We start from the raw sequence: 17,659 nt of genomic DNA on the forward strand, positions 1-17,659 counted from the left end.
CATTTTCCTATTTACATGTTGTGATTTGTATAGTCACAGCGTGTAAGAATAACAAGGTCAGACACAGCCATCTTCTAACCGTATACACACTGGGAACTATATTCTCAGAAGACGAAGCACTGCTACTTCTGTGGAGTGATTTATTTTTATCATATGTTAATTTAAAAAATCTTGTATAATATGACTTGCTGTTTTTGTTTTGTTTGGTTTTTATTGTATTTATATGATATTTGTATTTTTTTATTTAATTTTTGCCATGAAAATAGCTTTGAATGCTGACATGGCACTAAATAAAAATCTGAATCTGCTGATATAACCAAGGCTGTTGTAATATGGTGTAGAGCCCGACCGATAAAGGATTTTTAAGGCCGATACCGATACAAATATTTGGTGATTTAAAAATCCGATATTCCGATATATCGGCCGATATATATATATATATATTTTTTAAAAATCCAGAAACGCGTACCAAAACATGAACAGATTTCCCTAACATTAGTTATTTGTAGTTATTTAAGAGTCCTCAGCCTTACTAAAATAATATGATAATACAGTTTAAAAATAAACTTTTTTTTTTTTTTTATTAACTTTATTGTCACAACAGAACAGAATATATTAAAGGGACACCAGGCAAATCTGAGTGTTTTTTCTCTACGAAGCTCCCCCTAGTGTCTGGTAGTAAATACTTTCAAACACTCTGTCGTAAAAATGAACTGTTGTCCCTCCCCCCCCCCCCTCGCCACGAGCAACCCAGCTGATCAGCTGTCAACCCAGCTGAGCAGAGGAACAGGCTATTTCAAAACCAGTTAGGTCTACCGAGGCAAGTAAAGCAATATTTTCTTTCCAACTGATGGCGATTTTTTTTTATTTTTTTATTTTTTTTTTTTATTGTGTTGTCATGCATACTATTATTTTTACCGGGAACGAACGATATGAATGAGGCGAACTACTGCTTTGGTGTTTGTTTGTTTTTGGGAGAATGGGCATGAGCATAAATATATATATATATATATATATATATATATATATATATATATATATATATATATATATATATATATATATATATATATATATATCGGAGGCTAATATTTGTCTAAAGTTATATTAGTAAGGTCTATAAGTTAATCTGGTAGAATGACGGTTTACCTTTGCTTGTCTAAGAAAACATCAGAATGTTTTTTCTAGCTCGATCATGATATGTGCAACATGTTTATTGCCTATTATCAGACGCGTTGACTTAGTGACATAAAATAAAAGTGTAAGTTACACAAATAAAACCAACAGAGGAACGGCCAAACAACTACAGAAATCAAACGTGTTTGCTAATGACAATGCTAACATCAAAGTTATAGTATCTAGCGTACTAGTAAGCCCGTAACAGACAGCGATCATAATAAAAACCTTTACAGACAATAGATAACATCCTGAGGTCACAATTACTTGAAATGTAAATATTAAACACAGTTTATTCCAAAGATACTTACAAGTGCAACAGCAGGATCAGCATCCGTTTTGCAGGCTTCTGTTTCTCTCAGTTCTCCCCATTCTGAAAAAGCCGGTCCGATATTTACTCGAGTCTGACTTCTTGCTCGGTCAGTATCCCGTTTCCTCTTTCATTGGTCCTCCGTCAAAGATTTCCTAGCTTTCTGCATCTTTTTTACAGCCTCAGCCATAACTCAATCTATCGTTGCCCTTTGCTTATAGCTAGCCGGTGCTTGAATGGGGGCGTGTACGTGTGCAGTGCCGTCAAGCAATTCGTTACATCGCGAGACCTGATATCACACGATACTTCCTGACGCCGACCCGCCGGCCCAAAGTTGCAAGTGAGTTTTTTCCGCTCTCGGGCACCAGGGGGGTGCGAAACCACCACCATTCAACTCGAAATAAGTAATATAACCATTCCACTGACTCCAAAGCTGTTCAGTTAAGGTTAAAAAGTTACCTAGAGCACCTTTAAAGTTCTGATAAATATAATGTATATTAAAAATACAAACTTAAGATATGAAACTTTAAAGTCCTTTGAACAAAAAAAATCAACTATTATTATTAATATTGACAGTAATAATTAAAAAAAAAAAATCATTGATGATGATATCATTATTATCATCATCATTTGTATTATTATTAAACAAGACAAAGGTCACTCCTAATTCTACCCATCTATTCCATCAAGCTACAACAAACCATTTTCAATCATCATTTGCTGCCTGCCTCTAAAATCTACTACTTAGTGATGCACTAAATACATTATGTGACTCGTTAATGCTGCGGCTAAACGAAGTCAGCAACGCACACTTGGATTTCACACACGTGTAAAAGAAAAGCTAACTTTTATGCACAGGCTATGTTTGATACTTTTTCTCTATGTCTAAATGTTCACTCCTCGCGTGCCTAACTTACGTTTTACAATGCAGGGACTGGAACTACAGATATACTAGTTATAAATACAGTAATCATTACTTTATTTAGGCAGAATAAGTTCGTTGTGATTTCCAAGCTCATTGATGTTAGCAGTCTTCCTTGTAGAGTGCGCTCTGGTGGACAAACTATGCAGCGCCAACACTCATAACATGGTTGCAGGGTGTTTCGTCCACTTTTTTTTTTTTTTTTTTTTTTAAATATTCATTCATCATTATAAATGCCGATACCGGCTCATATATTATAAAATACTCAAATATTTACTAGAACGAGTTTTTTAGGGTGTTCACACTTGATTAAAACAAACTCTGGTTGCGATTGCTCTGTTAGTGTGGTTCATTTGATTTAGTCTCAGTTTGCGTTTGGAAGCATCTGGATCGCCCCCAGTTGTCTGGCTCAGTATAGGTCATAAACCCCGCCCTCTCCATGTAATCGAATGGGACGTGAGCCAAACAAAAGAATCAAATTACACTTCAAAAGATGGTTTCTATCATTTTAGGCAGTTTTCATCACGCTGATGTAAGTTTAAGTGTTCCTTTTTTTAAATGCATTTGGTTTTAGTTAGTTATATGCTATAAAACGGGGGTGTGGCATCATGATTGACAGCTGTGATTGACAGCTCCTCTGAGTGAAGTAGTCACGGAGGCACCAATGGGCTTTTTTTCAGGACATGACTATGGTTAGTAGTTATTTACCTTATTTTCACAAGCCTTCAGTTGTACTACAATCAGCCGACATCAAAATTGGAGCAGTCAGGCTACTTACAAAACTAGTTTAGCGATTCATTAAAATCTAGGTGAGAGATTTTGTATTTTTTGCACTGATTTGTAATTTGATTGTAATGCATATCTGTCTCTCAGCTGCTGGAGCCGGTGTGTCATCAGCTGTTCGAGTTTTACCGCAGCGGCGAGCCGCGTCTCCAGCGCTTCACTCTGCAGTTCTTGCCGGAGCTGGTGTGGAGTTACCTGTCCGTCACGGCGTGCCGAGACCCGCACTGCAGCGGCTGCATAGAGGCTCTTCTGCTCGGCATATACAACCTGGTCAGTGCCCTCCTAAACCAATGCATGTTTCACACAGAAACACTTAAAGAGGACCTATTACGCAAAATGCACTTTTATAAGGTGTTTGAACACAGATGTGTGTTTACAGTGTGTGTAAACAACCAGCCTATAATGGTAAAAACGCATAAATCATAAACAGTGTCTCCACACGAGCGGCTCCAGATTTCCCCGGCCATGACTGGTGTGATCTGGGCTACACTTTATTGTAAGGTGTCATTGTTACAGTGTAATTATATATTTAAGTACTGAGTAATAGTAATTAACAACATGTACTTACTATAGGGTTAGGGAAGCATTTAAAATTTGGGTGTTGCATATAATTATGCATAATTTACTGTTACTGCTATGGTAAGTACATGTAACATGTAACAAGGACACTGTAAAATAAAGTGTTAACGTGATCTGCCCTCTTAGCACAGATCCCGTCCTGAGTCTGCACTACTGAGCCACAGCAGTCTGACATTTCTGTTTCCTCGCTGTAGCAGCTGGAGATAGACGATGTCTGTGCCAAAAAAATCCATTACAAATGTTCTGTTATTGGATACCAAACAAACATAAGAGACTCTATTGACTGCCGGCATCTGAGCCACTGAGGACGCAGTGGATGAGTTTAATTTATGAAGGAAATGTGCCAAGGAAAGTCGTTAAAGTGTTTTTTTTTTTTTTTTTGCACAAATCATTTTACGCCAGACTGCTTCACAAATGAGGGTCAGTTCAACGCTGGGTTTGTGAAAGTTGTTTCTGTGAGATTTTAGATTAACATACTGCGTCACTCGCAGTAACACGTTTATGCAGGCTACAAATGCACACTTCACAAGATATCACAGCTGGATTTGATGAAATCTGCAAGGTTTGTGAAATTAAATGTTTATTAGATATTCAGATATCTGTTTAAATGATGTAGATGCGCATTTGCTGAATGTTGATGGCAAATGAGAAAGTATTTTAGCTTGATTGTTTGCCTTTTCTGTTACAAATAATATAAAAGCAACGCTTTACTTTTTCGCATACCATTTACTTTCTTTGTTTACCAGTTCTGTCTAACAAAGTATTAGATATGACTGACAGAGATCGTAAACTAATGAAGACGGCGAATGTGAGTGAGCGTTGTGTGATCAGGCTCTGTCGTTCTCTTCTCAGGCCCGCCCGTCAAAATAAAAGTCTGGAGCGCCGTCAAAATAAAAGTCCCGCTTCCAACACATCGGCCAATCAGAAAAACTTATTAGCCAATGCCGATATTTAAAAAAATGGCAAATATCGGCTGATATATCAGCCTTGGCGATATATCGGACGACCGCTATTGTTGTTGACGGAGTATCTGAAGCACGGGCTGTAAAGGGTCCGGATAAGGAAAGCTTCTGGAAAGGTTGCAGGGAGCAGCAGCTCATTTGCATATAAAGAGACACACACAAATGGTGTATTTTTGTTCTCACCCAAACAGGCAAATTTGACAAGCTATAATAAATGATCTGTGGGTTATTTTCAGGAGAAACTTTCACACACATTCTGGGACATCATAGACTTGTATTACATCTTGTGAAAAGGGGCATAATAGGTCACCTTTAATGATCAGTAATTTTATTGATTTGACTGCAATTTTATTATTGATTTGGTCTGTATTGTATAAAGGGCTTTAGAAATAAAGGTTACTTGACATATTTCAAGTTGAGACCGATTCCTGATTCACTCCCTAAAAATCACATCAAAAATGGTGTTGTAAATGTTGGCCGGACAGCAGCTTCCTCTGGCTTTTCCTGTGAACTTTAGCCGTGGATTTTTACTTAATCAGGAAGCGATTTTTCATTTTTCCAGCCGGCTGTGAGAAGGGAAGCCAGGCTGTCAGCGAGGTCGGTGGTCTTTCATGGGTTTTACGCCCCGTGAACTCGCCCTCCCTCCTCACTTCGCCCTGAATACCAGAGTAGGTCATCTGTCAATCACATGCCATCCGGGTGTCAGGGAGCGCTTAATCATCCTGACGCTATCGGCTCTGAAATCGACTGGGCCGGCAGCAGGCCGGTGGGCGTCCTGTTTTAGAGACTAACACACACTGAAATCTCACTTGATCTGGTTTGTCTTTACACCTGAAGAACTCCTGAGTCTGGTACAACAGGAACAGTTCTGCAGTTTCATCATGATTCGCTTGCGAAATCTCGTCATGTGTGTTTGAGCAAACTCTTGGCACATTCATCATAACTGTTGGAGAGTAACAAGCTGAAAGTGTTGAACCTCATACCAACCTAACTACATTTTTTCGTAGTGTGACAGTGGCTCTGTTGTTTTAGAGCAGCTTTTCCAGTTACAAGATACTTTTTCCATCACATGACAAATTGCTTTATGGTCTTTTTTGTTGTTGTACGCAAGCACAGTTTTACAGAAACTGGATCAAATGCACTAGAATCTCAGTCCCATTTTTAAACGACTTCGAAACATTTTTTTTTTACATACATATATTGCAAAAGCATCAATACAATACATCAAAAATGTGATGAAGAATGTAATGTAATAGAATGTAATTTTAGAAATTCAGTTTAGCTTTTTTTTTGTGTACCAGGAACAAATATAATATTTGAATATGGAATATTTCTGTAATTTTGTATTATATTTTTCTAGAATTACATAAATTATTTTTTGGGTAAATATTTGTGTAATCATTTTTATAGATTTTTTTTTATATAATATAAAATAAAATAAAATAAATAAATTATTACATACATTATAAATACATTATTTATTTATTTTTGTAAAATACTGCTTTTTATCTCTGTATCTTATTAAAATTAGATGAGTTTTAATTGAAATAAAGCGGTCACTTTTGGCCATTGCAGATTTCATTTCCGTTTCATTTTCCTACAAAGACAGGAAGCTTTTTTTTTTCAGTGCTAATGCAACAAAATGAAAATGCAGAAGGAAATGCATTAGATGTGTAATTGATGCTTTGTCTGTGTGGTTTATTATTCTGCCAAAGAGACTGATGGGAGATGTTTTAAAGCCTGTTTCATAATCTTGCTAAATGAGTAGTGTTTTCTGGCAAGCTTTTATTGCTATTGTTCATCAACAGCACACAAAATACAAAAAAAAAAGTTTCTCATGGTAAATGAACTCATCTATGTGAAATATTGTCATTATAACGCTGTATGTTTGTTTACATATTCCCTCATGTCTCTGAATCAGATCAGTCCTCATTATTATGATCATGTTTATTTCAGGAAATCGTTGATAAAGACGGGCAGAGTAAAGTGCTGTCGTTCACCATCCCTTCCTTATCCAAGCCATCAGTTTACCACGAGGTGAGTGAATCAAACGGTCCTGATCCTGATCCTCAGATGTTCTCGCTCTGACCGTCTCTGTGTCCCGCCTCCAGCCGTCCTCGTTTGGCTCTCTGGCCTTGACGGAAGGAGCCTTAGCCAATCACGGCTTGAGTCGAGTGGTTTACAGCGGCCCGCACCTGCAGCGAGAGACCTTTACAGCACAGAACAGGTGCGGCCGCATCAAATATTCATATTGCGCTCCATGCTTTTATTTTAGTCATCCATTTTTAATCAGCTAATGAGTGCTGGGGAGGGGGGTTAACCTTTAACCTTGGGAGAGGGTTAAAGTGGATTTAATTATGTATTTCTGCTTTAATTTGATGATGATGATGATGGTGGTCATGTGTTTTGCAGGTTTGAAGTCCTGACGTTTCTGCTGCTGTGTTATAATGCGGCTCTGAGCTACATGACCAGTTCATCCCTGCAGTCGCTGTGTCAGCTCAGCTCCAGGTTTGACATGTGACACACATTGAGGAGTTAAAAAACAGTTTTAGTCCTTAAAAACACCATGATAATATTCAATCGGGTTTTATTGTATTATGGTCCCTGAGGGTTGTGATGGACTGAGACATGGGCACAGAGTTAGTAGGAATGCGTCTGAAATGTCCTCATATACTTTTGAGCAATTTCCTTAACACAAACATTTTGAGTATGATCAAGATTATATGATTCACTGCTTTAATTGTCAGGTTAATAATTTGGCTGATATTTGACATTGACACATGAATATCAACATTGGCCAATCTCAATTTAGCTGATTAAAAATAAGTTAATCCCTTATGTATCAGTTTTCAAATTAATTTAAATAATAATAATGTATCCATTACCAAGCCTGTTGGTAGACAGATAAATATTGATTTTTCTTTTTGTATTTTAACTTTTATTCATTTTAAATTATGAATTTTATTTTTTATTTAGTTAAATAATTTCACTTATTTATTTATTATCCATTGCCAAGGCTGTTGGTAAATATATGTTGGATATAAATAATGCATTTAAATAAATAAATGAATAAATGAATAAATACATATTTATTTATTAATTTATTTATTTAAATGCATTATTTATTTAAAAATATTATATTATTATTATTATTATTATTATTATTATTATATATATTAAATCTTTTATTTTTATTTATTTTGAATAAATACATCTGTAATTAATATTTTTATTTATTTAAATATATATTGCATATACAAATGTATTTATTAATTTAAATATATATTATTATTATTATAGTATATATTCAATATTTTTTTTTATTTTATAAATGCATAATATATAATAAATACATTTGCATTTTTTTTTCATTTGTAATTACATTTTTTATTTAACTACATTTTTATTTATTATTCATGTTTCCATGTTGTTTTTTATATATCAGAATCATATCGATTTCTAGATCCTCTCTAGATTTGCAAACCCTATTAGTCAAGTCAAGGAAGACCGCAGGCGTTCTCTCCTCGTTCAGTGTGGTCACAGTCTCTGTTGGCCCGCTGTTCAGATCTGCTTTGTTCAGGCCTTCAGGTCAGGTGTTTGTGTGGATAATGCGTCTCTTCATCTCAAATCCTCCCATGATCCTCTCTGTTTCCAATCACCCTGATCCTCTTATAGACCTGAACCTGAGTGGACTCAGACCTGCGATTGGTCTTTTCCCACAGTGATTTAAGCCGCGCCATCCCGAGAGAGATGATCACATGACTGATTATTTAACCAATCAGCTAATGTTAACAAAGATCCTTTCCCTCGACTGCAGGTCAAAGGTCTTGTCACATTCCCTCATGGGCCTGATCATCATTAGTGATGAATCTAAGCCAGTGGTTGACCAACATGGGCTTTTTATTGGCCGATAGAAAGCAGTGAGACCAACATAATGTACATGTGAGTTAATTTCAGTCTGTTTGCTGATGTATTCTTCTCTCTTCAGAGTGTCGATCTGTGGTTATCCAAGGCAACAGTTGCGGCGGTATAAAGGCATCAGCGCGCGGCTCATGGTCACGTCAGAGTTCCTGGTGCAGCTCATCACGGGGATTCATTTTGCACTGTGAGTGATTCAAAACTGAAGACTGTGTCCTACCAAACCTGTTATCAGACAAGTGTGTCTGGAAGTGACCTCACGTCTCAGCTGACTACGCCCATGTCGTCATCATGTTTGTCTAATGCGGCGTGGCATCTGCCCATTATCAGCTCAGTTTGGCTTAAAAATAAGGTGTTCCCTTTGTATCAGTTACAACATTTAGAAATAGTTATTTAAACTTTTTTTTTTTTAAAGTTATTTTTCCTACTTTATCATTTTGTTCCGATCCTTTATACCTTAATATTGTTTCTTTTTTCTGTGCGTCACACAAGGATCTTTTTGAAGGATTTTTGGACTCTTGATTTCACTCTTGTTTAGAAAAATATTCTTCAAAAATGAATTGTCCAGTCAATAATCATTTGCATTTGGCTGATTTAAAAATAAAGCGTTCCCTTTTGTGTCAGTTCCCAAATTTTAGAAATAGTTATTTAATTTTTTTTTTTTTAATGTTATGTTCAAAAAAAAAAAAAAAAAAAAAACTACTATCATTTTGTTCCAACACTATATATATACTTTGATTTTTTTCATTTTTTTTTCTTCTGGGAAACAAATATTTTTTCGAAGGCTCTTGACTGATGTGGTCACCCTTGTATGGAAAAATATTCCATATATTACTTTTTCTGTATACAGTATTTGGCCATTATTTAGCCATTTTGAGATTGTCGACATCTGCCGATAATCATTTCCATTTGGCAGATTAAAAATAATAAATTATCCTCGTTTGTTCCGATGATGAAATAACAGCATATGGGTTTGGATTGAGATGAGGGTGAGTAGATGATGACAGAGATGTTGTTTTTGATCGTGTGTGTGTGTGCGCAGGTGTAACGGTGAAGTGGACCTGGGCTCCAAGGCTCTGGATGATGTGCTGTACCGGTCTCAGCTGGAGCTCTTCCCAGAAGCCCTGCTGGTGGGTTTCAGATCCCTCACGCTTGAGCAAAGCTAATCCAGCTAAAGCTCCGCAGATTACCAACATTTCTGAAATTCATTCACTGATCCCGTTAGAAACAAACACTTACAACACCGCAAAAACAGGCTATAGACGAGGAATTAGTTCTACTTAGGGAGTAAATATTTACTCTCACAGGGATTTGATAATGAGCCTTTACTAAAATTAAATGAAATATGCATTAAATAATATATATAATGTATATGCAAAATTGGAATGGATGGATAATCTGTCTAAAATAATTCAGATCTGTCTTTATAATAAATTACATTTAAAAAAATAAAATTGTATATTTATTGAAAGTAATTTTGATGATTTATAATTTACAGTTTCTAATTACATAACATTTGCAAAATTGTATATTTTATATATATATATATATATATATATATATATATATATATATATATATATATATATATATATATATGATATATTCATATACATTTATTATATATGATTCATAACAATGTTGCAACTGTTTTTTAATTTGCAACTATCTATCTTATTATCTATAGTTGTTATGAATCATATATTATAATTAATTTTAAACAAAAAACAAACAATGATATATTTATAGTTTTATTAATTTTATTAAAAGTAATTTTATTTATAACAATTTACAGTTGCAATTTACTTAAGTTAACAAAATTGTCTATATGTATATGTGTATATATATATATATATATATATATATATATATATATATATATATATATATATATATATATATATATATATATATATATACACCATGCATTAAGTTATAATATATTGTTTTAGATAAAAAAAAAAAATGTACATGTCACATTACACCGTTTTAATGGAATATCCAATAATGAATTGTCATTGTCATTGATGCATCGCGCATTTTTACGCCACTAATAATTTGCAATATGTACCGTAGAAGATCTGTGTGCATGGCTACATATAGAGAGTAATCTTTTGTTGTTGATGTTTCTCAGGTGGGAAACGCCATCAAATCGTCTCTTCACGGCGCTACTCTGAAGTCCAATAAAGAGGGAACTCGGTCCATCCAGGTGGAGATCACTCCCACCGCCTCTCGGATCTCCAGGAACGCCGTGACCAGCCTGTCAATCCGAGGCCATCGCTGGAAACGCCACGGTGAGGATGAGTTGCCATGGTGACTCACACTTCCTGAAAGCGCTGAGGGATTCGATGCCCTAGTATTAAAACTCTCCGGGGGTTTTTCCCACACATCCTGATGTTTCGACGACTCGGGCCGGAACGGGATTCCTGCTCACATTTCAGCGGGTCATAGATCGTAATAATGTGGTATTTGGCAGTTTTTCAGCTTCCTCATCCCGACACCACGCCATCTGACTAATTAGTGCTCAGGCGTTTCAGAGTTAATGAAGGCTTTCTGTTCGTCAGCCACAATTAAGCAGCAAACGCACTTATTAGTGCTGTTGGCCAAGGCAAGCGTCATCGCTGCTAGAGATTTGAAGCCCTAACCCTAAATTTGACACTTTTAGTGTATAAATCGCCCCATCAAATCATTTGTGCCTCAAAGCATATGGCTTATTTCTTAAACTATAATATTCGTTTTACTGATTTGAGTCTCTTTGTTTTTAATTCGGGTGTTAGTAGATTTTAATTTGGATTTACATTTACAATAGCTGTGTATTATAACTAGTATAAACTGATAGTTTATCTTAATAATAATGTAAAAACAGATGTATTAATAAATATGTTGTACTATAATGTACAATAAATAATAACTGAATTTTAATTATTAAACATTATTTTATAATATCATTTATAAATATTTTTTCATGTATTTTCATTTTCATTTCATTTTATAATAACAAAATATTTGAATACTTATAAAATTATAAACATATTTGGTAATAATAGTTAATTTATGTACTATATATTATGCTTATAACATTATATATTATTAATAATGCTATAATTTGATTATAAACTTAATTGTAATATTTTATTTTAAAAAAATATATAATTAAATAATTCTTTATAATATTTCAGTTATTATAAAATAATATAATTAATATTTTAGTTAAATATTAAATAATTATAATTTATTATGACAATATAATGTAATTATAATGAATGATTAATGATAGTAGCTGTATATTTATATTATAACACTGTCATTTAATTCTAAATTTATAATAATAATATAATTCAAAATGTGAAGTGCATTTTGAGAGTCGCTTTCATTTCATTGTCATGTGTCCATTATTATCATATTATTTTGAACTGTTTATGTTTGTCTTGAGATGTTTCAGATTTTATTTCCATGTACGTCTCATCACGTCACCCATCATGCATGTATCCGTGTGTGTGTGTGTGTGTGTGTCTCAGAGTCTCAGGAGGACAGTGTAGACTCCCCTGACTCCTGCCCGACGGGGCCCATCCCTGAGATTAGCGTAACGGGGGTCAGCGGGGAACGACTGGCCAACGGAGAGGCTCTTCGCTGCAGGACGGAGGGGGAGGCGCTAGGGGGCGCCACTGAGGTGGGGGTCGACCCTAGAGGTCAAGAGGTCAGGAGGCAGAAGTCCGTGCGGAAGCACCTAGAGGACGGGACGCCCTCCGTGGGGCGGGTTCAGCTCTAGAGCCCCACCCCCCCCACCCCTCGTCCCACACACCCCCCCCTCTCCCCTCGGGCCCAGAGGTACTTGGTGTGGGCGGAGCGTCTTCATAAGCGTGTTCATTATTTAAGATATGTAAACCCTGAAGAGTATCAGCCAGCAACTTTTTCTGGAAGGAATGTGTCTTGGTCAAAGGTGAAGCTCGATCCACAGCATTAGTGGCGTAATGTCTATTAACTCTATTGTCTATAAATAAAAAATAATAATAATAAAAAAAAAAAAATAAAAAAAAAAAAATATATATATATATATATATATATATATATAGATAGATAGATAGATTAATTTATTATTTGGGGTTTTTTTAGGTGGAAGAACTGTGTATTTACATTTTTTGTGCATGCATATATATTTTCAAACAATATGCATGTAATATATACATATATTTATTTTATATACATACACACACACACACACACACACACATATATATATATATATATATATAATTTAACATTTATATATTAAATTATATTATATATTGTAATTAGATAAATTATTATAATTACATTTATTATTATGAATCATTATTTAAATACATTTTTATTTATTATATTAAAACAAATTTTGTAATTAGATATAATTATAATTAAGTTTATTATTATTATTATTGATTTATTATAAAATTATATATTGTAATTAGATACAATTATTATAACTTAGTATATTTGTATTATTATTAATGTGTTATTCATTTAAATAAATATGTATTTATTATATATTACATTTATATATTGTAAAGAGATACAATTATACTTGTTTATTATAAATATTATTAATGTATTTATTTAAATAAATATTTATTATTTATTTATTATATATCAAATTATACAATAATTCTATACAATTTATATTATCATTAATTTATTTTTCACTTAGGGACAAATTAAAATGTTTTATTATGGTGATTGACGTTACATCACAAGCGTTGTGGATCGTGCTTCTCTAGATCCTGGAGTATTCCTGAAATCCTCTCCTCAACTTTGTGAATGTCCCTGTTTTTTATGTTATGTCGTAACACTCTTAACACTCTTGCGTCTATTTCTGTCTAACTCATTCCATATCTCTGTTTTATTCTCCATCCGATCAAACCTCCCGAACTCCCAGCTAACCAATCATGGACATGACCCGCACCGCTTCAGTCCTGGCTCACTCAATCTCTGCTGCTTTCAGAAAAGCCATTTATGAAACCTCCTTTTCCCACTTAACCACACTTATCCACTGGGTTGCCAAGGGAAACGACCTCCCTTTAGATGCCCGAGAAACGAGACAAGACTGACAGGAAATGATGTGATGTAACCATCAAGTGCGGAGGATTCATGGACATTAGAGCTGATAAGTGTGTCCATTATCAATATGGTTGCCATATGTTGTGCATCCCAACAGAAAACATCAGAACTTCCTGTCAGTCTGTTCCTTCTCTTCTAGTCTTGCTGCACACTTCCTTCCTTCTCCCTAAACACCGGTCCTGCCAACAGCTCCCTCTGCTGAAACACCTGCTCTTATTTCCCTGAAGACTCTCTTTGACTCTTGAAGAGGGACATGTGTAGAGTTTGAGCTCTAGTGTTGTGTTTTCTCAGCCGTCTGTCCTGATAACTCTGAAATCTGATTTCTGCACCAGATGCATTGGTAAAACGCATGTTCTGGAAACATTCATGTGCTTTCTACATCCCTCATCTCTAATGCTATGTGATGTCTGATGATGATTACAAAGATTTTGCGTTACAAATCCTGAATCGTTGCTAAATTCATCCGGGTTGTTTGGTTAGTCTCATGAAAACTCTCTAGAATTATGTGGGTCATATTTCTACGTTTTTTCCCTTTTAGTTAAGCGCTTAATTAAGCAAATTTCCCCCTAAATTCTCATTACTATTATATAATCTAAAGCTTATTAGTTTAATGTGAAAAAAAAAACGTTTGTGAAGGAGAATTGTAGTAGTATTTGTTATACTGGCCATTTATTTTCATTACTGTATTACAGTTACATCATTTTTTATTACATTAAGAATGAGTTTTGTTTTTCCTTATTACAGCAGAAGTTGATATTTCAATAATTTAACAACACATTCGCATGTCTGATGTTGGTTAATGGTCACATGACATGCAGGGAAACTAAATATTTAATCTTTTTCAAGTAGGTGTTTTGTATTGATTGAAATTAATTTAAATTAATTTATTTATTTAATCTCCACAAACTCCACTTTAGGAAACCGTAATGTGAGTTTTAGGGGAAAATGAACTTAATTCTGATATACAAGTATAAGTATGTACTGTATGTTAGATTACTTGTAACACATTTTTTATTTGACTTGATAGAAAAACTTGAATGAAAAATCTGGAGGAATTAGATTACATTTTTTTCCTTTTGATTTTTGGGGTGAAATATGACCTAGATATTTCTTTGTGAGATTCAACCTATTATATATTGATAATATAACATATATAATATAAAAATATAACATATATGTCAGTGTTTTAATTACACAGCCCTGCATCTTAAAAAAAAGAAATTCTGCTGATTTGCAAAAAGGCCTAAAATTATAGTTTAAAAATATCAATAAAAATGTTCCATCACAGTTTTTTTTAAATAAAAATATTGTAAAATATGTAAAATAAATGAAGATTTTTTTATATTTAATTTCAAGGTAAACAATAATGTTTCATTTGTTAACGTTAGTTAGTAGTCATGAACTAACCATGAGCAATACATTTGTTACTGTATTTCTTCATCTTTGTTAACGTTAGGTAATAAAAATATAACTGTTCATTGTCTGTTCATGTTAATATAACTAATTTGAACAAATACAACTTTTGATTTTATTAGTAAATGTTGAAATTAACATTAACAGATGTCAAAAATCAGCTGAGAATTGAACAAACAGTTGTAGCTCGACTAATTTGTCTGGTAAATAAGAGATAATCCAAGACTTATTAACTTTACAAATGGTTGTCGAAAGCAAAAATGCATATATTTTGTTATATAGAGCAAAAAAAACCAACACTTTTTGCAGTCAGCAGCACCTCAAAATGAGTAAGAAACAGTTGGACTGCGCGTATGAGATGCAGGGCGACTCTAGGAAGTGCTCTTCTAACAGTGTGTTGTGTTGCGGCGCAGACGCAGTGGATCTGGGTTCCCCGGATGAGCTGACGGAGATCGCGGAGGTGGACGAGGGAATCTGCACCCAGGCGGCAGGAGCTCAGGGTCAGGCCAGCCCCCCCACCATCGTCATCAGCAACAGCGGGGGCGGAGCCTCGGTCGCCAAGCCCACGGGGAAGGGTCTGCGTCGCCTGACGGGCAGATCCAGCAAAGACAAGGAGAAAGAGAAGGACATGGATCAGCTCACGCGCAAGCAGGCGGCCGTCCGCGCCATGAGCGAGAACCTGGAGCTCCTGTCACTCAAACGCCTGACGCTGACGGCCAGCCAATCGGTGCCCAAGAGCGGCTCGCTCAGCCTGTCGCGCACCGCCAGCGCCGTCTTCTCGCGCTCGTTCGAGCAGGTCAGCAACGTGTTCTCCGGCGGAAACCAGTCGTCCAGCCGCGCGTCCAGTCCCACGGCCAATCACGCTCCTGACGGGGGCCTGCAGGACGAGGGCGTGGCCTATTCTGAGCACTTAAGCCCCGCCCACCAGCATAGGCAGCGCTCGCCCACCATCAGTATCCACGTGACCTCTGACCTGTGACCCTTTGACTACAGTAATGCGACTCTAACACACACAGGCACAAAACTGCACCTTACGGGAAAGTCGGTCTGTTTCTATTTTATTTTGTTGTTTTCTGTCAGTTGTGTGTAATTACCAAAGTCATGTATTTTTGAAGTAAGTGTTTTTAAAGCAAACTTTAACTTTTTTCCCAGTTTGTTCTTCAAGGTATGAAGTCGATCCATGAAGTTTACATGCGATTACGAGCTGTGTTGTGTATTTTTTTAAATGCGTTTGAGAAAAGATCACACACACTGAACCGTGTGTGGTTTGAATTTACGTGTGCGTTCGCAGCTCACGCGTCTTCTGCAGTTTCCCCCTGCTCTTTGTATCCCAGCATGCACTGGGCTTGAACCGAAGCCATCATTTCACACTGTTTCCATGGGAATTTGGATGCTCGATTATAAACCCAGAGTGGAGAATCTGGTGGAATAAGACACCGAAACAAAACTGTGGTCGTCTTCGTTTACATTGTTTTTCATGCGGTATTTGAAAAGCAATATGCTTATTGTTTGAATTGCTGTGTGTGAGGATGCGCGAGGCCATAAGAGATGCATTATGGGAGTTCAGCAACTGATGTCATGCTTTCAATGCAAAGCACTACGGCAGAGACCCATGAAACAGTGTGATTATAAGCCAGAAATCATTTCTTGATATAAAAATGAAAGAGAAATCAGTGTTTTTTTTTCCGTTTTTTTTCTTGGACTAATTATAGCTTCTTTTTTTCATTGGTGCATCACTGTGCTGTTGCATCAATAGTTGTCTGGTTTTATTATGATTATATTTTGGAAGACATCTCATTGGAAGTGTTTTTGAAGACATTTTTTTCTGGTCATAATGGTTTGTGCTTTTAATTTGAAGTGGGTCATCAATAACAGTGGTCGTGTCCGTATTCAGATTATTTTGAGAATGTGAATATTTTCTTGTGAACTGTAAATATTATTGTACTAAAGTCCTTTTTTTTTGCCTTTCATCAACAAAATAACATGGTTACAGTCTCTGAAAATAAAGATTTCTATTTCAGCATGCCTCTAGATTTTTATATAGTTAATGATGTTTTTTGAATCAACTTTTAATGACAATAGATTTATTCCTTCTGAGCAGTTTTGAGATTAAATGATTGAACAAAAGTGATGTGTGAATTTATTTTGTATTCAAATTAAATGTCTGTTTGTTAACAACGGGTTGTGTACATAATTACATTTTTTAGGGTTGGAAAGTTTTGATTATTTAATTTGATACTTATAATTTATGCAGTTATTTAGTTCTTTGTATTTTTCCCCAAACATCTTAATCTTTCGTCATAAATATATAATCCAATTGATCGGAAACATTCAATATAAATTCAAAATTGCTTTCAAATAAATTGTCAATTAATCTTAAAAAGCTTGTATTTACGTCATATTATTATATAGTGTAATATGTAATTATAAGAAGTGATAATCTGACTGGGATTCTGTTATTTTATTTATCAGTCATCAGTCAGTAATTCAACTAAATTATCA

At 35.1% G+C, this 17,659-nt stretch overlaps 1 protein-coding gene across 8 annotated transcripts in view; it reads left to right on the forward strand.

Moving 5' to 3' along the window:
* hycc1 (hyccin PI4KA lipid kinase complex subunit 1) overlaps positions 1–17,177 on the forward strand; it is a 38,289-nt gene extending 21,112 nt beyond the window's left edge. For 4 of the 8 annotated variants that reach the window (XR_014608598.1, XR_014608599.1, XR_014608600.1 and 1 more), the window contains exons 4-12: positions 3,282–3,461; positions 6,689–6,769; positions 6,844–6,959; positions 7,145–7,240; positions 8,721–8,837; positions 9,693–9,780; positions 10,785–10,944; positions 12,169–12,478; positions 15,571–17,177. Coding sequence is in view for 4 of the 8 variants with exons in the window: in XM_084131976.1 (XP_083988102.1) it covers positions 3,282–3,461; positions 6,689–6,769; positions 6,844–6,959; positions 7,145–7,240; positions 8,721–8,837; positions 9,693–9,780; positions 10,785–10,944; positions 15,571–16,136 (1,404 nt within the window). In the remaining 4 variants the exon portion in view is untranslated. The remainder of the gene's footprint in view (positions 1–3,281; positions 3,462–6,688; positions 6,770–6,843; positions 6,960–7,144; positions 7,241–8,720; positions 8,838–9,692; positions 9,781–10,784; positions 10,945–12,168; positions 12,479–15,570) is intronic. The other 4 variants (XM_084131976.1, XM_084131977.1, XM_084131975.1 and 1 more) reach the window with 1 other exon arrangement.
* The last annotated feature ends 482 nt before the right edge of the window (positions 17,178–17,659 follow it).

The sequence above is a fragment of the Abramis brama genome, assembly GCF_963993115.1.
Source record: "Abramis brama genome assembly, chromosome: 12".
NCBI classification, from domain to species: Eukaryota; Metazoa; Chordata; class Actinopteri; order Cypriniformes; family Leuciscidae; genus Abramis; species Abramis brama.